Source organism: Pygoscelis adeliae, unplaced genomic scaffold, assembly GCF_000699105.1.
Source record: "Pygoscelis adeliae isolate BGI_AS28 unplaced genomic scaffold, ASM69910v1 Scaffold1, whole genome shotgun sequence".
Taxonomy (NCBI): Eukaryota; Metazoa; Chordata; class Aves; order Sphenisciformes; family Spheniscidae; genus Pygoscelis; species Pygoscelis adeliae.
In genome coordinates this window covers 1,391,590-1,417,365 of record NW_008824051.1, presented here as the reverse complement: position 1 = coordinate 1,417,365, position 25,776 = coordinate 1,391,590, and the positions used below count along the sequence as shown (strand labels likewise).

General features: G+C 41.3%; 1 protein-coding gene across 1 annotated transcript in view; it reads right to left on the bottom strand.

Annotated features, from left to right (window-relative positions):
* Positions 1-15,954, bottom strand: part of FSHR (follicle stimulating hormone receptor) — an 89,610-nt gene extending 73,656 nt beyond the window's left edge. Inside the window, exon 1 of the mRNA XM_009333611.1 lies at positions 15,803-15,954. Within this exon, the coding sequence (XP_009331886.1) occupies positions 15,803-15,954 (152 nt within the window). The remainder of the gene's footprint in view (positions 1-15,802) is intronic.
* Positions 15,955-25,776: the final 9,822 nt, after the last annotated feature.

The following is a 25,776-nucleotide window of genomic DNA, read 5'->3' as shown; positions in this document are numbered from 1 at the left end:
ATTTAATAAATAAATCAGGAAATGAATCCTTTGTCCTGAAGATAAATGTGGGAATTTACAGGGAGGACGGAACTAAATAGACAAAAAAGCACAAAGTATCCTTCATTATACATGGGATTTAATGCTCAGGTGAAGAGATTCTTGTTCAAATCACTGGAAAAGTGTCTTTCCACATATTAAGTTAGGAAGGGGTGATGGAGAGCATTCAGGAGTTCTCTCTACCCAAAATAGTCAGCCAAGGATTATCCACTGGAGGGAAGCGAGGGGGATGTCATTAACTGCAATCAGGTTTTTGGCAACGGGAGGGAACATTTGCACACAGGCACCTTGTTTTCCTCTTTGTGGTTTTTTTGTTGTTGTTGTTTATTCGTTTTTTTTTTTTTTTTTTTTTTTTTTTTTTTTTTTCAGAGGGAATTTGCTCCAGGGAAGCTGCAATGTTTCACTGCAGGGCCAGCTGCTCTAACATGGGGCCGGGTCACCGAGGAGCAGAGCAGGAGCATGCCAGCAGCGGGGTACCTGCTCTTGCACGGGGTGCCTTTGCCTGGGCACACAGCTGCATGGGTGCTCACAGCAAGAGATGGTCTCCAGATCTGTCGTGGGTACAGCACACAGACATTCCTGCAACACAACACACCACCTACAAGGGTAAGAGAAAATGGAGAATCCCAGCTGCCTCCTTACTCGGGGTCATAGGGCGATGACCCTACCTCAGATAAGCTTGTTTTCATTCATAGTGGCCTCCTCCCCTAATAAAGAAACCCAGGAAAAGCATATTGCAGCTCCAAACAGCTTTTCAAGTCTCAGTTAGACCCCAGGTCACCAGCCCATGTGGAGTGCTTGTACACTTCATCACTGGGACATCACCATGAGCTCCTCTTTCATCTCAGGGGTTTTATCCCAAACACCCCGAGCATCAGCTCTGGAGCACAAGTGCTGCCCAGGAAACCAAATCCCTAAAAACCCCCTCCCCCCCCCCCCTCCAGTGTAACTTTCTTATTAAAATTAAGACAAGTACAAACTACCAGCCCTGAATTTATTTCGTCAAATACAGTATAGCTGAAGAGGGTTTTGGCACACCACATGACACCGTAGAGGTGTGAGAACAATGTACAGTGCTGATAACCTCTGCTAACTCCCATTCATCCTCAGGTTGAAAAGCTGGCATCAATTACGTGGGCTCTGTGCCCACATATAGCACCTAAGAGTCTTTTTCATTATTGTGTTTGGAATTATAGATAAACAGCAAAAGGGGAATAATAATCTTATAATAATAGAATATATGACAGATGTACTACTGAAAGTCATTCACATGCTCCAGTGATGAGCATGGTTCAAAGCCTATCTGGAATAGCCTTCTATCTTGCTAATAAATATTCAGAGACTTTTTATTCTTCAAGGACATAATATCGAACATCTGACAGAAAATTCAGTGTAGATCCATAAGTGTTTTTTATTACATTGCAATAGGAAGTAGATTTCATAATGTTTTATAGCAAGCAGTGCCTTTGCCAGAAGACACAGAACTTTCTTGACCAAAGTAGTCAGCTGTTAACTGCAAGTCCGACAAAATAAACAAAATACCAATTATGATTCAGGTGTAGTGTAAGTTATTTTCTATTCAGTGAGGAAGAATTGATTTTCCCAGCAGTGTCACTTACACTGTAATGATTATTGCACATAAGACAACTTAAGAAAATGATGGAAAAACAAATTAGATGGGCTGCAGATCATTGGCTTATCTTGACTGCTCACCTTGAGGACAGAGTTAGGGAAACATAATATATAGTACCGGATGTCAGGGTGCTTGAAACCTCTGCTCTCCTTCCACCTCCCTGATATTTCATATTAAAATTTCAAACCAGAAATAAACATTTCCAGCAGGGATAAAGCATGAAGCAGCACATCTTGCCAATCTAAGGATGTTTGCTTAATTAAAAACAATGATAACTTGCTGTGACGGAAGATAATTAAAGGGGTATAAATTGTATAAGAACTTGGCTTTGTCTAATGCTCTCATTTTATATACACATCTATTCACGAATCATATGAGAAAAATGTTGCCACAGCTCTGTGGCTTTTGTTAGCTGGCACTTCAGTACTGATGACCAAGTGCTAAAGCATGAAAGACTGGGTCCAATGTTACGGCACAATCTAATGGAAATCAGTAGGAATTCTTCCACGGATTTTGCAGTGTGTATTGGATGGACCTTTTATCGCATGCATAAGCCTGAATAATGGGAGCAGAGGTTAACCAATCAGCGACGTAATGATAATCTCTTTATGCGGAGATGGAATCGTCCCGATCAGAGTTTGTAAAAAAAAATGAGTTGGCCTCACATTCTTCTCTGGCGACATCCACAATCAGCCAAAGTACTGTACATTAAGTGCCGCACGTCTTATCTAGCTGATAGAATTCGCTGCAAGAGGCTTGGTTAACCATGTTTGGTTTTGCTTTAGGGCCAGTAAAAGTGACAGTCAGTGTCACCACTGAACCTGAAATGTCATTGCAAAGTTTCACATATACCCTTCCAGAATCATTAAGTTTTTCCTTAGATTTATTCCAAAGGTCCGCATCATTACTTTAAGATCTCCTCTAATTGCAGCTTCCTTGCAGGAACTCTTACTCTTTGCTCTGTTTTACATGGTAAAAAGTCTCCTAAGTTTTAAAGATGAGTTGGCCTTGCAAAAAATGAGAGAATGCATGAATTTGTAGCTGATTACTTTGTCAAGAAAATGGGCCACTACTTTATACCCCTTGAACTGTTTGGGTAGATGTAGTGCTTTCAGCGCTTTTGGTTATTTCATCTCACTACCCGATCACTTTTTTTCCTTTCTTTTTTAAAATGTAACATCTATATCTATTCCTGCAAATAGATTGTTCAAACAGCAGGCATGATATTGGTCATTCTCTCTCTCTCAGATTAAGGCACACTTTTGGCAATGAGAAAATGAACGCTTGCTCTGAGTTTGACAGTCGTAAAGGATGTTTATTTCCTAGGGTTTTGTTTATAAGACTGAAGCGTTTAACAGATTATTTTATGCTGCTTTTGGCAAAAGTCATGGTTTGTAAAAGTGCTACTGTTATTATTGTTCACTAAAACAATATTTAGGGCCCATATATTTGGTTACAGAAGAGCAAATAACATGCAATGAAAGTACAGAAAAACACAACCAGCTTACTTTCTGCCTTTGTGTATGCTTTCTGATTTTCCTATCTCCTTCACTCAAGGGTAATCCTCTGAAACACACAGATGTTTCAGCTGATTATCCCTTTATCTGGCAGAAGTAGCTTCTGACATAGTGAGTATTGCTATTTCAGCATTGAGATAGCAGGGAATGGTTAGTGATCGGTTTGACACCTTTTTTTCCCAGAAAGTATTTTCCATCATCACCTCTTTAATAAGACGAACAAGAGGGAAGAACATTCGGATGACCATACAAGCCAAGCATAACTTGGAAGCATGCTGTTAGGCAGGCTAGCAGAGGAAGCATGGTCATTGGGTTCTGTTACAGCAGCTACTGAAATACAGATGATGCTGGAAAAGGACTTCTCAACTTGTGGAACTCAACATCATGGAAACTCCTACAGTGATGCTATACTTGATGGTGAAGGTGAAATTTAGAACTCCATATAGTCTAGGTGCACCTTCTTCCTTCTTTAGAGTGTTTTAAGAAAAGCAGTTGACATCATATTGAAGATTAAGGCTGGCTTCTGGGACTTGCGGGCTTCTAGGGTCAAGAGCCAACCTGAATCAGCTGAGTTCAGGCTAACAAAACTCTTGAGTATTTCTATGCAACAAAGGCTGAAGCCCAAAGCTGTTGTTCATAAAAGTAGGATACTAGCATAAGGTGCTTTACAGAAATGTATAAACTCCTTTATATGATAAACATTGCAAAGATGTACTCTAGCTGGCAAGTCAGGCACTGCTAATGAAAATAGCAGCCTGCCATCCCTCCAAAGCAGAGGTTGACAAGCTTTCTGTGGAATGCAGAAAATCTTCAAGGCGATGCAAGCAGGAACTTCTGCAGCACTCCCTGCCTCATTCCCTATTTTAGCTGATAACCACCACTACATGTGTTCAGCCTGGAGGACACTAAACAGATGAATCTACACCTAGAACCAAGGCCGCCTCTTGGCAGCCTGATGCGGAGGGGAAAAAAAATAAAGTCTTTCAAAGCCTTGAACAAAGAGCCAGTCTCCCTGTTTTCTAGCACCGCCGGAGTGTTTCTTCCAGACAGCGTTCATGCCTCTGACGGACAAACAAAATGGCAAGCCCTAGCTGCTGCTGGTCCACAGCCCTGAAGCTACAAGGCTGTCCTCGCCAGACCAGGGCATCAGTAGGTCCAAGGGCAAGCACTCCTCGACGGGCGCTTTGTGGAGACTCATGTTTCCGTGTCCAGCCCGTGCAGTGCTCCTGTAAAGCCCTGGATGGACGTGCTCCAACTTTTAGGGTAAAGTGCTCAAAAAACAACCTGATTTCTGGGGTGTGGGCCCACACTGAGCTGCACCGATGTAATACAGCAATAACACGTACAGAAATGAAGGAAGCCAAAGTAATATTGTTCACTACATGAATACTGTATATAAAAAAAAAAGAATCCTGTAGATGCATCATTCTTATATTTATGAAGGGCTCTAGCTAAGGAGACATCTACAGATAGTAGCTAAACTCATAAAAGGGTGAAAACCTTCCAATTAGTGCTCCACCGCCAGCCCTGCTGACCATAACAGAGCCAACAGTTATCCGTAATTGAAAGGCCCACAAAAATCTCCACCTCAGCTGTCTTTAAATTACTGACTGTAACACTACTGTGAAATGCTGTTTTTCTAATACAGTGACAGAAACCGATACAAGAAAAGTACAGACATGAAGAAAGTGGAAAAGGTGATGATGCAGAGGTACCATGTCAGTAAAAATATATTTGAGGGAAAAAACCCTGAAACTGTATACACATCACTTGAACATTAAAAAATAGTAGAGCTATGACTTTGTACTGCCTTATTTAGGAGATTCAAAGCAGCAGGCATGTGCTTCATGCCACTGAGCATAAGGCCTTCCTGTGATGAGAAATAGTTATTAGAATAGAATATAATTGTGCAAGAGGTAATTTTTTTTTATTTTTTTTTTCTTTTGAACAAGGAAATATATTGCCACAGGAGTACGGTCTGGTGAATAAGGTCCTGAAGGGGCTATAGTCCCAGCTAAACCGCTGATTTGTTACCCTGTACTCTTGGGAAATTGCTTGTCCTTTACATCCTATATCTTTGCTGTTTCTGTAATGGATAAAATTATGTTTACATACTTACCAGGAATGTTGTGAAATCTGTTAATATTTATAGAAAACTTTGTGAGCCCTAAGAAAATCTTATCATTTCCATATGGCCCATTAAAACAATTAAAATCTCCCCTAATAATTTAAAATAAATTTAAACAGTTGGCTAAATATTTAATTTGTGATTTCAACACACGTTTTATTTTTCCCTAGAGTGGTTTCCTGTCTACCACAATAGCACAAAGTCCTGAATCTGCAAATACGTACAGATGGGTAGTTTCACACCTGCGATTCGTCCCACCGGAAGGCAGCGGAGATGCTTGGGCAAGCAATTAGGATGCGTACGAACGCCAGTGGAATCAAACCCTAGATTTTCTTGTAGGGTATTCCCTCACAGGGGCCACTAACGCTGATTTCAAAGGACTGAAAAATGAGGTCTGGGCTTCATCTGCCATGGCAACAATATACCACAGATAGGAAATTACAGCTCCTGGGGTTTGGACACAGTGAGTATTTCCCCAAACCAGTAATTCCACCTAGAGAGAATTGTTGTTCTGTCAGGGCATTTCTTGTTTTGCTGTCATTTTCTGACACAGTCTGTACTTCTTTTATGACTCTCCACTTGCCAAAAAAAGAAAAGCAACAATTTCCATAGCAGCTCTGTTGGCCAAAGAAAACTTCAGGGATACGGCAGGTTTTTTAGCATCAACCTGCTGTCTTCCCATAGCAGGGGGGTTTATAGCCCCTCTTCTTATACCTTGCTTGTTCAGAAATTTCTGTATGTCTATAAATAGTCCTGCTGGGAGACTGGACTCCAAGGAAAAACTCTTCAGAATTGATTGCTTTCCAATAGTTAACAAGAAGAAAAAAATGGATTTGGCTGATCTGTGCTCCTTTTTTGCAGCAGTGAAGAGACTGGAGACGCCAGAGAAAGCAGCACAGGTAGTGCTTCCACTGCTGGAGCCAGATTTGCTTTCTTACCTCGGTGAGTGTCCGTGGCTGTCACAGTCATGAGCGCTTCCCATTGAATAGGGTGCCCTTTGACAAAGGCTCTGTCCTCAAACACGCTTACTGGGCAACTAAAGGCAGTAGCCTAGTATATTTATATCATGTGATGGTACAAGTGAAAAAAGAAATCAAAGCTTACCCTGAAGTTAGCACTGAAATCCAAACTTCTCAAAGCCAAGGGTAGGCAAGAGTGTTACACCAGGGATCATTTCTAAGAACAAGGCATAGCACAGAATATAAAACCATTAAAAGGTTTTTAGAAGGTGTGTAAAGAAAACCATTATAATCCTCAGCCTGCCCACGTGACAATCCTTTTCAGGGAGGAAAACCAAACCCAAATAACTACTTATCACTTCTTCCCATCCCATGCTCCTGGTTTGGGAAAAAGGGACAGGCAGACAGTCCCTCCTTCCATTGCTACTATCTCCCAGCTGAGCCTTGGCCATTTTATCAGTTACAGCTACATATACACGCTTCTGCTTTTCATTCTCATCTTCTTTGCCTGTAGTCAAACCGGTAGAGGAAGAGGTTAAACACACTGACACTCCGAGCACATGCGCAGGTGTGCGCACGCATGCTATTCCCTTCATTCCTTGGAGTAAGGGTGAGGGGAGGTTGCTTTACGGGCATCCCACTGCATCCCGCTGTTTTATGTTCAGAACATAAATACAGGACAACAGAAACTCTCCTGAGAAAACAAGCGCCACTTTCTCTTCCAGACTTCACACAGTCAATCCAGTTCTTCATTGCACACTACTATTTCAAATAAAAAAAAAATCTGCTGACCATCTTTTGAAAGTATATTCCCTACTCGCTCCGCTTGCAAACAAAAGATGAATCAAACATTGAAAACTTGGAAGTTTTCCCCATGAAATGTTTACACACGTAGTGTTTTTGGAAAACCACTGAAGATTCATAGATGTCTTACAAATAAATATTTACAAATTAATTCCAATTAACTAACTATATTTGGACAAGGATTCATGTCAGAAAGTACATCCTCATGAGTGCTATGTGGAAACTTTATGTCAGTAGGACCATTACAAGAGCAATGCTCCATAGGCGTTCACAAAACAGATTTCCAGGCAAATATGCTAAAATGCTGACTAGTAACCGCATTCTTGTGCAGATAAGGGAGCAGACAGAGGTGAAAGCTTCAACCCGCGGCTCACCCAGTGGGTACATGTTTAAAGTTGAGGCTGCGCTGTCTATTCCAAGTTTTGAATATGTTACATTCAAGGACATAGCATTATTTAGCTAATCCAGGCAAAGACAGACGCTCAGAAAGCTCAATACGCTTACGAAAAACAAAGACTGTTTCATACTGAGTTGGGTTGAAGACTGTTTTCATTTCACTCAGAAACTTATCTCTCTCTGCATATAATAACAGTCTGTAAATTCTCCTCTAGCTAACAAGGAGCAAATACATCTGAGTGGCTTGATAAGGTAATGGGAGATAAAAAGCATCCATACCTTCCAGGCTGAGCTCCTGGAACACCTAAGGCTGTTTGGAGGAAAACATTAAGCAAAAGCAAACAAATCACAAGGTTTCCTGACCCTAGACCCCCAAAATCAAGGAAGCTGTACCTGAGTAAAGCCAGAAATTTGGCTTCTTATTACAGTGTATGCAAGACAATTAGAAGAAATCATTTTCTATGCTCTTATATGAAATCCAGGCTTGACTCGGACCTACAATTTGAAATAAGCTTCATTTTAATGACTTAAATTTCACTGCTAATAAGAGCAGTCCAATCAAACTACAGGCAAAGAGTGTGAAATAATTTACAGGTTTTGTCTGAAAAGGTCAAAGTCTTAAAGAAAGAAAAGTGACTTTTCCTACCAAAGTGCTTGTCCCTTGCTGTTGAAAACTAATAGACCGCTATGAAAAATAATACCTGTCTTTTGTGCCCAAAGTATCTTGTTTACCACACACATATATTAATTACCAATCAGCTGCTGCCAAAATGAACAACACGTGGCTCACAGAGGTCCCCATCGCCAGACAGTGAAAATGAACTTAATTCTTTCCACTGAAGTTAATGAAGCTATGACAATTTAAATTATCCGTGAACCTACCCCAATTATCTTTTAGCTTGCCTCCACAAGGACACTCAGGAAAGTTAAGCAGAACTAACTAAAAAGCCGTCAAGTTAGAAGAGAGTGAGGGATGTTGAACTTTGCATGGATTTCTTTCACGCCTCAGTCGGGTGTCTGACAGGTTTGTTTATTTTTCTTTGCTACGCTAGATAATTCGGTTTGGCTTTGCAGGACCCCCTCCTGCATACAAACTGCTGGCGCTTAGAGCAGCTATCCCCTTTGGGATGCATATTCACTTGGCATCTCTCTTCTCTGCAACTGTTCTCTCTCTTCTTGTTGCATTCCTCATCCACCCTCTTTTTTCACCCTTATTAAGCTCTCCACATACCCAGTATTTTCAGCGACACACCAGCCTGGTGAGACCCTCTTGGCATCTGTGAAGGAAATCCTTGAGCTGCACAGCAGACTTTCTCCTGCTGGCTTATCAGGTGACACATTTCGTGTGTGATACTCTTCTAGAAGAATTCAATTTGGAGCTTTTAAAGACATCTTCCGTTGGAGATCTCTTCTCCGTTACATCTTAGAAATGCTGCTGGGAAAAGCACGTATTTGAGAAGCTTTTTTTTTTTTTTTTTAAATTTTTTTTTTATTTAAGAGGCATGGCCTGGGTTTTGAGGGAGATAATAAGCTTTATTTTTCAGGACTGCAATGCTGATTATGACTTTGCTAAGGGCCAGATCCAGAAAACGATTAACTCAAATTCCCAAGCTGTCATTTATAAACCTGAGTGAGGAGCTGAAAGCGTGTTGCATGGACAAATGCAGATACAGGGATAACGGATGAGTTGTCCTGGCTCCATGGCTCTTACAGTATAGCAGCTTGTACCCTGCTGAGTCAGAGCATAAGGGACACACACACCCCTTTCTGCATCCCCCTCCTGTAAAAATAACCTGAGCTCCCTGTGTAAGGGATGGGAGGGCAGCTCAGCGAAGCTGAACAACTGCAACAGAAACACATGAGCACTTTAATGTCTCTCAGACTCTTAAAAACACTCTTCAAAATTTTCCCCTAGAGCTCTGACTATGCTCTGCCCTCCCAGCTAGCGATAGTCACTTCTGAGTATCAATAGGATTCCCTCGGCCAAAGTGTCTTGGCCTCCCTGGGTGGGATGAGAGATGAAGTTAATACATTTTAATACTAGAAAAGAGAAGGCAACAAAGTCTAAAATACAGCGTTTTAATTCTGTGCAGTGAAAACTGATGAGTTGTGAGAAGCTGTAGTAAGGGGAGTAAATGAAGCTAGGAAATCATCCATACTGTTGAAGAGTTTAGCATGGCACACCATTCAGAGCAAAGGAAATTAACTGCTGCATGACACCGGTGAATTCATGATTCCTCAAATCTGTGTGATTCATGTTCTTGTTGGAGAAGTAAAAGATAGACCTCCATTCTGCTTTGTAATGTCCCCTAGGCTTACCGACTTCTCCCTTTTAACCACATTTTAGTTTAAAACTACTTATTTCTGATCTTACGAGGGCTTTTTTCTCTTGCTGTGCCTCTACACTGAACCTTGGTGTTTACCAGCTCACATCTTGTGAATAACATTACTGTCAAACTCTCCTAGGTTATAATTGTATGAAACAAGATTTGAATGGGGAGACACCCAAGATGGGAGACACCATATTCGAGACAAGAAAATGTAACACCTCCAAATGACTAGTTTAATCTTCCAAACACTTTAGAAAAACATTGATGAAAATCTCATTCAATAGGCAAATTTTGATTCTTTGTAGTAAGTGAAGCAGAATATACCTAAAATGTCTAACAGAAAGGCTTTATTTCGGGACATGGAGCTGACCCGCCCCAGGAACCCATTTTGCCTGGTATCAGACATGTGGGGATGTGACACAGACCCTCTGTTTTTCGTGTGTGTATGCAAGACAGAGGCTGCCGGAAAAGCCAGAACTTTTACATCGGGAGAATCTCTCTGTAGCTGATCGCAGTGAAGGGCATCAGCTGGCATAGACCTTGGTACCCTCTCAGTGCCACAGGCAAACAAAATCAAGTCTTGTCTTTCACTGTGTTTCCCTGGAAAAAGCTTAGTGATTTAACAAGTCATATACCTCCCACTAAATTTTCAGTGAATGCACTTTCATTTCAAAGATACATTAAATACCTATGCACAGATCTGTACATCTTCAGACTCAATCATACATCTCTCATAGATGCATCAAGCTGCAGTCCTTATAATTCGGGTGAAAGTCATGCGTATGTATTTATCGCCATAATATCACCAGTAAGCCAGCAGAGAGTACTGCACTACAAAACAACTCCTATTGCGTGCAGCATACCTCCTCGTGTTGAAAAGCTCCTGAAGCTTTGGAAATGGAATGTTTCTATAGAGATATGTACTTGGTAATTTATAGTAGCTGAGGATCTGCCCTGCAGAGTTTATTATCCTTCTTTAGTGTCGCTTTCTTCCTTTTCTTTTTTCTTTCTTATGCTCTGTCTATTTCTTTTTATCCTCCCAATGAAAATGTCAAATATAGAATCCAGCATAAGCATTGGACCACTCCACCGATATACAGCCAGTGATCGTATAGCAACCTCTGTAGGTTCTTTCTGCTTCAAGGTATGAACTGATCGTAAATTCAGGAAGAGAAGAATGTAGCACTAACTGTAGACTTTTTTCTACCCTAATGGAAGCAAAGCTGGTTTAAATAAAAAAAAAAAAAAAAAAAGCTTTAGATAGCATGTAATATGCTCTCAGTACGCTCTGCTGTGCAAACATTCTCATCCCCTTCTGATAATATGTGGGTTTATTGATTAACTATATGATTAACCACCGTAACACAGGGACTTGAAAGCTCCATGGGTCTTCATTTTGTTAGCTTACTTTATCCTCTCCACAGCCTGTCTTTCTTAGATTAAGGTCAGTTCCTCAGTATAAACACCTGAGCAAGAACTGTAATTGTTTGCAGGTTTCAATGTAGTTTCAACTTTAAGTGTGAAAGCATAAAAAAAATCCTAATTGCAGCTGTCAATAACAGTGTGGCAGCTACTGTTCACATCATTCGCAGCTTCTGTTGCAGGGAAGCACATCTGACTCACTTAGTACGGAACACAGAACTTGTTATTTCAAGCCAGCCACTGTTTTAGTGGTCAGACATCTACTCAGCCTTGACTTGATAGTCTAAAATAAATATCCTTGAGCAATTGTACAAAAACACCTATGCAGATAGCAAGTAGAAAACCCCACTTTTTATAGTTTGCAGATGCTCTACATAACATACCTCCAAACTGCTCTGACAATGGCTAAACTGGTTAGTGAAGCCAGAGAACAGATTTTAAAATACGAAACACCGTGTGCTCAAGCCTAGGCCTAAATTATTTTACCTGCAGTTTCCCTCTCTCTTAGAGAGCACTTTGACAGATGGGTGCCAAATGATGGACCATCCCTGTCGTCAATTATTTCAGTTGTCTCAGTTGCTCCTTTCTAAAACTGGCACCAATCGCCTGCTGAAACCTCTGGCACGCTAACACGTTAAACAATTCCTTTTAATTAGCTGAGTCACACATCCAAGTTTGCAAGCTTTCTTTGAGGAGCCTCCATTCTCAAGAGATGTTTCTTATATCATCTCCGCAGTGCAGAAACAGTCAGGCAGAAGGTACCAACTGGTCAAAATCTACATACTGCTGTGGGCTGCTTCACTTGTATGCCAGCTAAGGATGGCTAATCATCAGGGGAGTAAAGTTTAGGAGGAGGAGAAAATTAGGAAAGTAACTGAGTCGGAGGCAGTTTCTCTTTATAACAAATACAACATGACCAAATTTGATTTCCTGATACCTTTTTATCACAGCATTAGTTACAGGATGCAGGTAAAGTGCTGATATTGCTATTTCTTCCACATAACTCTGCAGGATTGCAAGCAGAATTGGACCACGCATCCTTTTTCACCTCCCTTCTTAAGCTGCCTTGTACTGCTGCTTTATTTTGTCAAATCAGAGGTATAGTCTACTGCCCAAATGGTTGCACCTAGCTGCTGGGGTAGAGCTCTCTATTTCTCTGGGATACCATAAGGGTGATTTCAAGCACTGCTGAGATGAGAAACCCAAAAGCAAGGAAGGGTACTGTAAGAGAATGAGTAAGCTTTTCTTGGCGTTTCTAGTTGTATTCCCAGTTCATATTCATGTTTCCCCTTAAAGTAGTTTGCTAAATCTTAAGAAGGATCCCTTCTATTCTGAGAACAAGTTATTTTTGTTTGCATTTCTTTCTCAAAGCAAGATCTCTAATGACTAAAAGAAATCTTAGTGAATACTGAGGCTGGATTACAAAGCTTGACACTGGATTTTAAAACTGTTTTAAATCTGCAAGGAGTAAACTGCCTTAGGTCACTACTGAGTTGCTTCCCCTCTCTCACTCTGCAAGGCAATTAATAGTTAATACTTTCGACACAAATGAACCTGTTTCCCATCTGAACTTTCGACCTCTGATTTCTCATGGATTACCTCCAGAGCTGTAAGGCACAGCCATCTACATTTCTCACAGGCATTTCAGTATCTATAAAAAAAAATGCCAAGAATACTTCCATCCAGCTCCTCTTCCAGGCAAAGATTATAAAGCAAAACAGCTAATAACCACAGCCTCCCCTGCAAAAACTCGGAGCATGCCAACTGCAGAGTGCTTGCAAATCTGCAAGGAGCAATGGACAAACCAAGCTGTAACTATCCTCTCATGAGATTTTGGCCTGTAAGTGAAAAAGTAGATGTGCCAGCAAGAAGAGTAATGAAAACCCGTGGTTTCTGATCGCTGCTCTGTTTCCACATGGTAAGTACAAACCGAAATCCCTCACTGTAAGAGACTGCCAGCCCTCCCCTCTGCAACAGCCTTGCTAAAGCAGATGCTAATCCAACCAGGAGCAAAACCCCAGCTCTTGTGCCATGCCACAGAGCTCCTGTTCACTGTGGAGCATAAGCTCTCACTGTCAGGAAACCAGCCACAAAGAAACCCATCATGGCAGCATGTGTCAGTGGCCAACCCTCAAAAAAAATAATAATACTAATAATTAAAAAATTCAGCCATGGCAAAGAACAGAGATAATGGTTGTTGAAGGCAATATTTTTACCATCATCCTGAGTTTTCTTACCAAGTAACAGAGCTGGCTGCCACATGCCAGTGTCCCGACTTAAGAAACAGCTGCAGTAGAACAGAAACACACAGCAACAGAAGTGCTTGAGGCTTATCAGGCTCCCGTTTTCTCTCCAAAACTTTCACCAGCATGTTATTCAACATCTAAAAGGCACTAAGAAAGGACACTAGGATAGCTCAGGAAAGCCATCAAGACCATGTAAGAGAAGGTGAAGAGCTCTAAATGTACTGACGAATGCCCCCCCCGCTCCCCCCTTATGTCAAATGAAAACAGACCACATCTAGCACTCCCAGAATGAGCTCTTAAGTGAAAAAAGTACCTTGCAGGAGCTATGCTTAGCAAGAAGAAGTCTGTGCTTGTGTCCTCCTATACAGGGTCCTTAGTCACCATGGCCATCTACGCTCAAGTTGCTGCACTGATTTTAAAACCCTTTTGACTCATTGAGGTTTTTTTAAGAAACATAAAGTAAGCTTTTTCTGTTACCAACAGTGCATTTGCAACAACACCTGGAGCAGGAGTCTCTTTTAGTCACCTGAATCACTCCACTGGGCACTCAGTGGAGAGGTGTGTAGGAAGGCACCTTTCTAGAGTCCCCCTTTGACCTTGAAGGCAAATCTGAGGTTATGTGTCACTTAACAGCTCTTCAGCGAATGTAGCTGGCTTTAGCAACATTAACGTTTGGTACATTCAAACCAACTCTACAGAGTTTTCTTGGACAAATTCTCAAGCCATGCTGAAATTGGTCCCAGGTCTATACTGATTTAATGGGACCAGAATTACCTCCCAAGGAACCAAAAGTTGGTGTAAGTGGGAAGAGAGTCAAGTCAAGAGATTCTAACTCCACTATTTTACGACGCTGCCAGAAGAAAGGATTCACTCACTGTTTTCAGTCACACTAACATTGTAGTCAGCCTGTTTCAGAGAATACACACTCATGCTGAGGAACCCACAAGTTAACATCCTCAACAAACCCTCGAGAAGTTAACAAGGATCTGCTGCAAACAAATCCCATTTTACTAACAGGTGCTTTTTGGTGACATAAAACTCTACTTTGCAGAAATAATTATGAACTGCTTTTGCTTAATCCCTAGAAGGCAGACCTTAACTGTGTAATCTAAAGAAAGAATCAAAGCAAAATTAAACAAAATTAGCAGTGTATGCCTGGAGCATGGTTCACTCAGGATTTAGATGACCTAAATCACAGATGGATTATTTTTCCTTTTAGTTGTGAGAATGATTTAAACTTTTACTGACCTTCTGTGGTTAATTCAGACATTTTTCTCAAGTTTTCACCATGGTCTACTTATTCAGTGAGCATAACAACCCCTCCTTCTGAACAAAATATAACTTCTGCCCTAGGAAAACTGTGAGATAGTAACCACGGATATATGGTGGTGTCTAAAATCGGGATGGGGTATATTTTTCCAACTAGTGACATATCCTTGTATCCTCCCTCCAAACTTGCCACTCCACTTATTAATCAAAGGGCTTATCCAGGACTACTCTTTTCACTTTTGCTTTAGGTCCTAATGATGTCAGATGGCTGTGGGTGTAGGCAAGGGGTGATATAACTTGCTTTAAAAAAAATTAAAATGAAAACAATCATTTGCACAGTTACATACTCGCCATTGCGTAAGCTCTTTTGCTCGCCTGTGCTACTGACACAGAAAACATCTGTCTTACAGTACTGCTCATGTTACTTTATGGAAAACAAAGAGAAGCTTTAAGATAGATAAAACTCTTCCTTGAGTAACGCAGTACGGTATCCTTATGTGGTTCACTCTCTCCAACTGCAGTCGTGCTGCTCCTCTGATAGAGGGTAGCTTTCTGAATGTTTATCAGAGTCCTTTCTGTAATGCCTTTGTGATTTCAAAAAGAAAACATTAAGTTGCTTCTTGGTAAACAAGCACAAACCTTTGGAAAGCTCCCGCAGTACAAATACAAGCACTCGTCATCAAGTTGTTTGGGGCAGACAAGTTACACTACACGTTTCGACAACGCTAAAGCAAGCTGTAAAGAAAGCTTAGGCTTTATGCTTCAAATTACTGTCACAGCACCAAGGAAGCTTGTTTAAAATTTAGTCTGTGCTTTGCATTATAATGTACCATATAATTTCTTAACAGAGATCTTAAAATGAGCACAATCAGAGTAACGAAGAGGAGCTTCAAGATGTAATTAAGCGAGTTTCGGAGGACAGGCTGTGCTTTCCAAACAGCTGGTGTAAGTCTCCCGAGCAACTCCCTACAAACCTGACCCTTGGCTTGCCAAGCAGCAGTTTGTTTTGAGAGTCAGCAACAAGGCTGCTGCTTGTAACCATTCCCTCTCCCTACTTACAGTTCGGTGGCGTTGGCAGGGATGTCCCAGGGAACCTGGACCACCTTGCTCTCCTGACAGATGAAGACCCTGCCCGCGCAGCGGCAGGCGTGGTGCTGGCATCCCGAGCAGCCCGCCAGGAAAACCAGCAAACAGGCGAGGACTGAAGACATCTCTGCCTTCACATTTGTGCCCGTCTCCTTCATCTGAAAGGGAGAAATGCATAGACCTCCCAGCCCAACTCCCTGAATGGAAGATCCGCCCCAAAAGCTGGGACGAACCACGTGGCTCTTGGGGGATGACTTCTCAGCAAGTTTCAGTTCATGGCCCCAGATCGTTTATGACCTTAGAGAAGGGATGGAAAGAAGCAATGATGATTTTCCATGACAAAAGTATTTTATATTTTAAGTGGTGTTGAAATCATGGGCCCTAGCCGAACTAACCAGGGTGCTTTTGACGCACTGGGTATCTGCACTGGGAAAAGGTCCTTCCTTCTCAGCTACTCTATTTTGCATGTCTTCTTTGGTAAGACCAAGGGACAACAAAGCATTTTTACTTTCTATAGCCCAGGGACTTTTGTCCCTGAAGGAGAGGCACTATTTATGCTCCCCTTCATGGATCCAAGAGCCCCTGCTTTTGTGTTGCTCCTAGGCAAAAGAAATGTGTTATTTCTGTATTTTATAGGGTATATAATCTATTTGATAGGTTAAAAGCTATACAGTCCTAAAGTCAGAGCTAAATAACACACCTTTATTTTCAACTGTGATTATTTTTCATGCACTTGCTGATTCATCTGCTCTTTTCCTTGGCACCTTTATAGGAACCCGAACAGGAGAAAATGCCACATTCCTAATGGTCCCCTGGGACTGGTAAGCTAATTTCGTCAGCTGGAAAAAAAAACAGAAATATGCAGAATGGCTATTTGTGACACAACAGGAGGAAAACAGCTTTAAGAATACCATCATAAGGCCTGGACATCGAATCCTGTCTTTGAGTCCTTATTTCTTTTGTTTACTTTTTGACTGAGCTAAAATATCTTTCTTGTTACAAATATTAATCCTTGGGGAAGTGACCTTGCTAACTCTTTCTTAGCACTCAGTCAAGCTGCACCAGACTATCATCTGGAACCAGGGTTTGTCTACAAGACACCTGAAATGGGAATTTTGAGATACAAAGTTGGTGGTTTTTGTTGGTTTCGGGTTTTTGTTGGTTTTTTGTTTATTTGTTTCTATGGGTTTGTTTTTTTTCCTTTTAAACTGTAAACAGCTGTTTCAGACACACAGAGCTTTTAAGTCATATGCATTTTAAGTGAGTGCTGGAGCTGGATTGCCATGGGTAATTCTGCTGAACTTGACTCACATTCAATCCTTCACATTGCTCGGAAGGATTTTAATCTTGTTAAAAGCAGCTGTTAGGTTGTTCTTTGGGTTTTTTTTAATAGTTTTTTTTTTTTCTTCTCACATAATCAAAAAGCATAAGCAAACATAATGAAACACAAGACAGCATCTTTTCTCTGAAGTGTGCTGGCCGAAATATTCTGCCATTCTCACCTTTAAAATAAGCATCAAAATGTAGATGTTTCTGAAAGGAGCTAATTATGCTTTTCAAAACTAATCCAACTGATTCTTTGTTACCTTAAGAGTTACCCTAATTTTACCAAATCTCACCCAATATTTGTTATTTTTCCCCACTCACTTAAACTTACTCAAATGAGAACAGGGATATTTACATAAAAAAGGTAAAAAAGAATTGTGACAATCTCTTTCAAACAATGGTAATGAATTGTAAGAGTATTCATTTAGCTGTATGTGTAAAACAGACCCCATTTTGCTAAGGTGTTGTGTAAGTTTCATGAGAATGACAGTGACTTCCAGAAAAAAGGTTTTCTAAAATATTAGTGACTTTTCCCTCCTATATATATATATTCATTCCTTTGAAAGATCTTAGACCTACAAGATCTTCTGAAATGAGTACCACCTTTACCTTCCTTCATACTCAATGGGATGAAAACTGCAGAAGTAGGTCAAAGAAATTCCCATATAGTAAAAAATTGCTATAGTCCACTGCAAGTTGGACTAACTAGACACTTCAGGATTTAAACAAATGCTAGGAAGACAACTCATTTGAGGCTTTCCTGTTTTTGTCTTTTCAATAGCAAGTCTCTAGTTTCTACAGCTGTAGACTGAAAGTAGGTTGAACTCCCCCCAAAAAAAAACAAAAGGTGAAGACTGAGGAATATATAGGGCACAAGAACATTTGGTTACAAAGGAATGTAAGTCATATCTCTTCATCCTGAAATACATCAATATAAATGGTCATGTTATACTGATGAAATGGATAGTAATATTTATGACACGGTTTAAAAAGTTGTAACATTCTCTGAATGTCAAAATAATTTGCACCAATATGAAGACATTGCAATTTGATTAACCTTGGGTTTTATATATCAAACTCCAAAATTTGTTTCAGAAGTAGTAACAATTCTTCTCTATGCAAAAGTCAGGAGATTAAAAAATATCACTAGGGCTACAAGAGATCTTTCCAATTATTAGTGACTTTCAAAACTATACCAAGCGTGGTTTATTTTAATACAACTAGTAAAACATAGATGTTTTAAAACCTCAGGTCAGGCCCAGCAGCAAATCATGAGCATAAGGAAGAAAAAGAGGGAGGTTGGCTCCTTCCTGTTTTTGTTTGGTGAGGCCATTTTATCAGTACAGTACACATTGCTCCACTTTCATTAGTAACAGTTTAGAGTGAGATGCCAATTATTAAATAATACAAAAACCCCAAACCCCAAGATTCTCTTGAAATACTATGGAGGTAAGACTTTTAAGGAAATATCCAGTTATCTTTAAATTCAATAAAATCAGACTAGTATGTAAAAATGGAACTGACATTTCATTCATATTAGAGCAAACACTAATTCGGGACCACACTAAAACTATCTGAGGATAAATGGAGATTCAAAAGGATTTCCAAGTTGTTTTACATATATGATCTAAGGTCTTGAAGAATAGGCTCTGTTGTCTATTAATTTTGTGAAGTGGGAATCTCTCTCCCGATTTCTGTTCATGACTGCCAAATGACACACAGCCACATCACTACAGTCCTCTGGATGGATTAATCAGCTGATGATCCTCTCTTAACAGCTGTGTTACCAGTTGAGGAACACAACTGTCTCCTCTCAGGAAGAAAATCTGTTTAAAGGAGGGGAAAAAAATGCCAAGATACCTCCTGGTCTCTTTCTGGGAGGTTGTACTTGCAAGCCCTTGAGCACCAGGTTGGAGCTACCACCATGCCATGCCTGAAAACCCAAAAGACCTGTTGCAGGGGATCCATGAGAGCTACTTAAAGCTAGTCATAAATATGCCTTATGTCATTGTGCCATCACAGGGTTTCATACTTCTATCTCAGTAGCTTCTATCTCAGGCAGGGTGCAAACTCATGCCTCCATAGACCTGCAGCAGCTAGGCACTCTGCCACCTTCAGAGCATCACGTGCTAGGAGTAAGGAGCTGTCTCGTGGAGATGGCTGACTGTGATGCACTGTCATTGAGATACATACTGTTGGAAGTATAAATGCAGAGATGATGGTGCTTTCAGATATTTATAAGAGCCTTATCTTTGTGTCCCTTCGCAGAAGAACTATACTCCAGCTGGCAAATTGGTCTTGAGAGTGTAAACTGTTTTCCTTAGCAAGGAAACAGAAATTTCCCAAAATTGAAGCACTGTAGCAACAGACATGCAATTAAGTGAATTATGACAGAAACTCAATGATGATATTATAGATTATGTAATTAGATGGCTTCTGGGATAGACAGTTAATTTAAGGTTATATGGTCACCAAGGGATCTTTTTTAAGACAGTAGTAAAGGAGTCTGGTTGATAGGACCAGCCTCTAAAGTTGCCACTGACGTCTAAAATTAGCATTGGTCTAATTCTGCAAGCACTGAGCAGGAGGAACTGAGGGGTTTTGCAGATCCCATCCTCTGATCAAGCAGCGGTGCCTGTTCCGGGCCACGCTGTCGCCTGGATTGATGGGGTTACAGTGGAAAGTAAAATGAATCACCCCAGCTCTCTCCCTCTTGTCCTCACTAAACTTGCTCCAAATATACCGAAATGACTCTAAGCCCTTCCACTGCAGTGCAGACATGGTCAGCTCAGCATCTAAATCCAGCTGTCGGAGGTGTGGGAACAGCTCTTTTCCATAAGGCAGGAAGCTTACCGGGTGCTGGAGTGTATCCACCTACGGGCAAGCAAGTTCGCAGCAGTTTCTGCTTGTGTTTCTCTCTTTTGAAACACAACATGACAGCTAATTAAGTAAATACTCTTTCTGCTGATGTTTCCCAGCCTCATAATAGTGTTTAATTACTGAATGCCACTGTAACACTGGCTTTGCTTAACCATAAGTGTTCTATAAAAATGTGTAGGCAAATAGATCACCTATATGAACAGGTGACATACAAACCACATCCAAAAGAATTTTATCCTTCAAAGAGTGGAGTTTTCTCACTATTTTGATTATTTCCAGCACATAGGTTCTCCCTATGGGTTTACAGGCAGCAATAGCATCTATTGTCGTGACTACCACGCTATGATCAGAAAAAGGTGTTTTCTATCCAGAAAAGCTTGCAATGTGAGATGTAACAGATAGACACCTAAGAGGAAATTAATAACAGGGAGTTTGACACATCATTGATTTACCTTTTGTGAATGACCAACGTGGGTTTTAAAACAACAGATCACTGAGGCCAACAGACCATTTTTCTGATAAAAACATAATGTTTTCAGCTTCTTTCCAGAAATAGTTTTTCTGAACAGATTTTTTTTTAGCTTCATCTTTTTCCATGAATACAGATTATTTTTGAATACATTTGAATGGCCAGACATTATCTGTGCCCTTAGTGTTGAAAGCATAAAACATTAAACTAGCCTAATAAAAGCAGTAGCTTATTGCTCTCTCAGTTCTTTTAGCACAGCTGCTCGCATGCAACCTTAACTCTAAAGAGCGAAATGGAGATAGTAGATTAGCCACCAGAGGGAGTGCATTCACTCGAGAAGAGGAAACACACTGGTGTAAGGAAAGGATTAGAAATTGTATGGAATTATGCTCACGCAGATTTCCCGTGACTGTCTGGCTTTTGACTTCAAAACTTGGCTGTCATTAGTTCCCTTATTAAATAACACGTCTGCAGACTGCAGAGCAGCACGCCGCATGGCATTGTGTTTAATGCAGCAGTAACCGACCACACTGTGACTCTTGCTTTCCTCCCTCCACGCCACCCCCTCCTTAAAACCTAATTAACATCTGATGTAAATGGCCCTGCCTATCTGTTTAACTAGGGAAGGACACTGTTTGGTGCAGAAGGGCCTCGGACACTTCTAACATTTTTGCTGACACTTCTCAGCAGTGAGCATGTGCTTGTGTTATGATCTGGGGGAGCAGGGGAATTATTACTTTCTTTATTTCACTCTGACCCAATACTTTTATGGCTGACAAGCTCCCACCCAGCCCTTTCTCTATATGATTTTTCAGAGGCAATCTGAGGATATAAGCACCTCATGTATTTTTGGACCATGGGAGACATATGCAAGAGACAACACTGAAGTCAGACAATAGTCTTTGCCACCCCATCTAGTACTGCTCCCCAGGTTTGGGTCTGTTCGTCCCCCGTTGATAATAAAAGACGCAGCCCATCTGCTAGGTTTCTATCACATGTCTGTAGGACAGTTATAGAAGTACTTTTTCTTTGCACTGTCCATGAGTGGGTTTGACTAGACCAAAATAATGCACAAGAGACACTGAAGCCTGCCTACAATCACACTTTGCATCATATATTCTTCCCCGACGCCTTTCCCAGCCAGCAAAGCGTATCTGAAGGCCAGAGATGTGAGGCAAGAGAAACCTTGCCTAACTGTAGTGTCAAGTAGATCTGCTTATGGACAACGATAACCATACATTGTTCATGTTAGCAGCAGTAGAACTTCATGAAATCCAACAGGGACAAATGCAAAGCCCCAAACCTGGGGAGGATGAACCCCCTGCAGCAATCCAGGCTGGGCACTGCCTGGCTGGGGAGCAGCTCTGCCAGTAGAATGAGAGAAGTGATTATTTCCCTTTACTCAGCACTTGTTAGACCACATCAACAGTACCGCATCCAGTCTGGGACCCCCAGTACAAGAAAGATGTCATTTAACTGGGGGGAGTTCAGGGAAGGCCACCAAGATGGTCAGGACAGGAGCTCTTGCCTTGTGAGCTGAAGCTGCGAGACCAGGGCTTGTTCAGCCTGGGGAAGGAATGGCCTGTGGGGACCTAACAGCAGTCCCCAGTGTCTACGAGGAGGTGATCAAGAGATGGACCCAGGCTCATTGCAGAGGTGCGGGGTGGGAGAACAAGAGGCAACAGAACAAGAGACATTCAGACTGGCTACAAGGAGATAATTTTTCACCTTGAGGACAGTCAAGCAGTGGCACAGGTTGCTAGAGAGGTTGTGCTGTCTCCTTCCATGGAGGTTTAAAAGACCAGACTGAATAAGCCCCTGAGTAACCCAGTCTGACCTCATAGCTGACCTCACTTTGAGCAGGAGGTGGGACCAGAGACCTCCCAAGGTCCCTTTTCCACCTGAATTCTTTTGTGATTCTACTTATGGGTCAGAAAAAAAATCTCCCTAGGATGTTTAAAATAGAGACTGACTATTCATGCTTTTCCTCAAACCTACACTGTCAGGTTTTTTTGAGCATGGTTACAATGTACTATTCAGCTAATAGTCTTTAATCCATAAATAAAGGAGAAATGTTCGTCAGCATGAAAAAATAGGCTGGCAATGCTTCCTGTCCATCATTTCCAAGTTCATGAGCCTGCCATCTGGGAAGCTATGCAGTTTAGCAGCAAACCTAAACTTCTCACTCCCTGAAATTCAAGAGGCCATTAATACTTTCAAGTACAATTTATTATGAAATAAAATGAATTAAAGAAACTTTACCCTAATGATGCCTCCACAACATGTCATGTAATTAGCATCTCCTATTAAAGAGAGAGAGCAGCCTGGCAGAGTATACGTGAGGAATTTCAAGGATTAAAGTATGGAGATATCTGTAAAGAGAAAACTTGCTTAACTCCTCTAGTACTTACAAACTGCCCATAGACAGTGCTAGCAACCTGTTGTTTGGCCACAGCAACTAAGTTTGCTGAAATTCATTCAGACTGGATGAGCATTTCAGGCATTGAAATATATTAAAGAGGTCTGAAATGGAAATATCTTTACAGCATACCATAGGTCACTTAACTTTCTACTTCTTATGTCTTTATTTTCAAGGTACTCTGCAATGCGTAAAACTGTATCTTCTCCTTTCTTGACCTCATGCAGTTTAGGAGAAACCATCTCCGCATGAGAAAAGGAAGAGCTCAGCCCTGATTGATACATGAAAGACACTAAATATCCTTCCGGGAAATTAATTTCATTCTGACACTTAATAAAAAAAAAAAGAAAAGGAGAGGTAAGAATGACAAATTAACATTTGTTAAGGCCTCTAAAGAAGATGCAAATGACTAACTAATCCCTGTAGCAGATTGAAGAAAAAGGAGAAAAAAAATGAAAGCATTGTGCAATTAGTGCAGGTTATTAATATTGATAGAGGAAGGCTAAAAAAGTGACCCAATTACTTTGCAAGAGTTACAGTGTGTTGTATACTTCTTACCTTCCTGACAGGTAGGCTAAATAAGCTGCCTGAGGTGGTAACTAGGAACCAAAGAGTCACTGAGTCCTTTTTTAATGCTGTACATTGAGAATGAATATTGCACTTTTGTTTTAAAGCACCCCTAGAAGGGCATCCAAGGTATTTCCTACTCTTGCTGAAGCTTTTACACCAAATTAAAAAAAATATTTTACTGCCTTCAGTGACTGAGGTGGAGCAACATTAAAACTTAAATCTTGATCTGATCTCTGGCAGCCATTTTCCTCTTTCACTCTTCCCTGCTCTTCCCGCTGGGACTCCTCAGCTGCTGCTGAACAGTACTATTTTCCACAAACAGATCCACTGAAGTTAATAAGATTATTTATGGAACAACGTTCTGCCAAACATGACTAAAAAATTCAGAATCTGCCCCTTAGCGTATAAAATAATGAAAAATGACACATGCACTTAAATGTAAGCAAATGAGCATTGAAAGGAAAGCTGGGCACGTCTAAGTCTTTATGCAACTGGAGTCCTGGCAAAATAAAAAAGGAGCAGCTTCCAGTTGCTTCAGCAATCTTGAATTGGTGCTATAGGACTGTCCAGTAATATATTCCTCCTTGGAATAGTTTTCCTTTGACACTTTTTCTGCCAGGAAGCAGATTATTGCATGGAAGGTGACAGAGAGGAGCCTCCAATTCTTGACCTGCCTGCAAGTGCTCTCAGTGCACAGGGAGCAGGTCAGTCACAGCTCTCTGCAAAAGGAGGAGAAGAATAAGGTCCTGCCATTGCTCTTAAGGCAAAGAAAGAAGTGGCAGGTAGACTAATGAGATTCTCCAAATGATGAAAAGGAAGCTTCTCTTTCTGTCTTAGGTACTTTATAGTCCTCATTACGATGTTATCAAAGCACCTCGCAATTCTAATACCCATTTTTGTCCCCACTTCTATAACACAGAAAGACTTCTAGCATCATTTTACAGATGCTGCCGGTTAAGCATCAGGGAAACTACTGGCACATCCACAGCCTGGTGGTGGGTGGATCCACCAGGGTGCAGAGCAGAGATCCCCGGAGGCAGGCCCCAGCAAGGAGCAGGCCTGCACAACACAAGCGTGACCCCACAGTGATGTGCCCAAGCCAGGAAGCTGTGCTTCAGGGCCCTACACTGCAAACCCAGATGCAGGACTCCTGACCTCTCCCTTGCCCACCCACAGCCACTTTTGGCATCTGCACTGTGCTTCTCTGCACATCCATCTGTGACCTGGCAATGGAGAAGCAACGCTGCTGCCTGCGCCCTGGGGAACTCACTGGCATCCATTGGGGGAAGCCTGGGGAAGGACAGAGATGCACTGAGGTTCCCCCTCACATCCCAGTCAACACCTCAACTTCACCTTGTCTCTAAGACTCCATCACACCTGACATTCACGTAGGACTTACTTGCTATTCAAAGGATTCAAACAAACTTTACAAGCCACAGTTCAAGTCCTGACAGATGTATAGCTTCCCAAACTGAAACCTGGCCAGTGTACCAGAAGATCCTGACCTGTAGGAAAAAAAAGTGCTAACGGATTTCTGTTAGCCTGCCCACCTGCACACCCTGGCAGATTATGTCTTCCACTCAGAAAGGCTCTTCTGGCTGCTGCCACCCTTGTGACACTGCTGGAATATGGTTCACTGATGGGTTAGAGGAGAAAAGCGTTAGATATCTAAAAAAGGTTTAAATCTGTTGAACACTGTAAACTCAAAGGAGAAAGAAAAGCCATACTCCACCAACATATTTCATTTTTCTTACTGCTGCTACAATTTTCCTTATCCTTTTGACTCACATGACATGGTTTAGCACGATATAATTTATCAACAAATGACATGTCCTATTGTGTTACATCTGTCTGACATGAAAAAAACAGGTACCTTTTGGACTAAGCTGACAACAATTTAGGTGCAACAACCCAAACTGCCTGTAGAAGGCTGCAAGACTATTTTACCTTTCATGATCACCTTTCTCTGCTGTTTTTAAGATGGACAGCAAAGGCAAAGCACGGACTGTTAAACCCTGCGAAACCAAGTGATGAAGACCACACCTTGGCTAATTATTGCTACCCCAGGTGAAGTTCAAAGTGCCTGGAGACCAAAGAGACCTCACAGGTGAGGTTTTCTACTGTGTCTCTTAAAAAGTATCTACATGGTATTTTACAAGCCTGTTCCGTTTGTACTCCAAGCTGAGCAGAAATTTCATTAGGACTCATTAGTTCATGCTCAGTGCTAACCAATCTTGCTCATACAGCTCCTGACTGGCCTGGCATGTGGGCAAAGTGACTTTG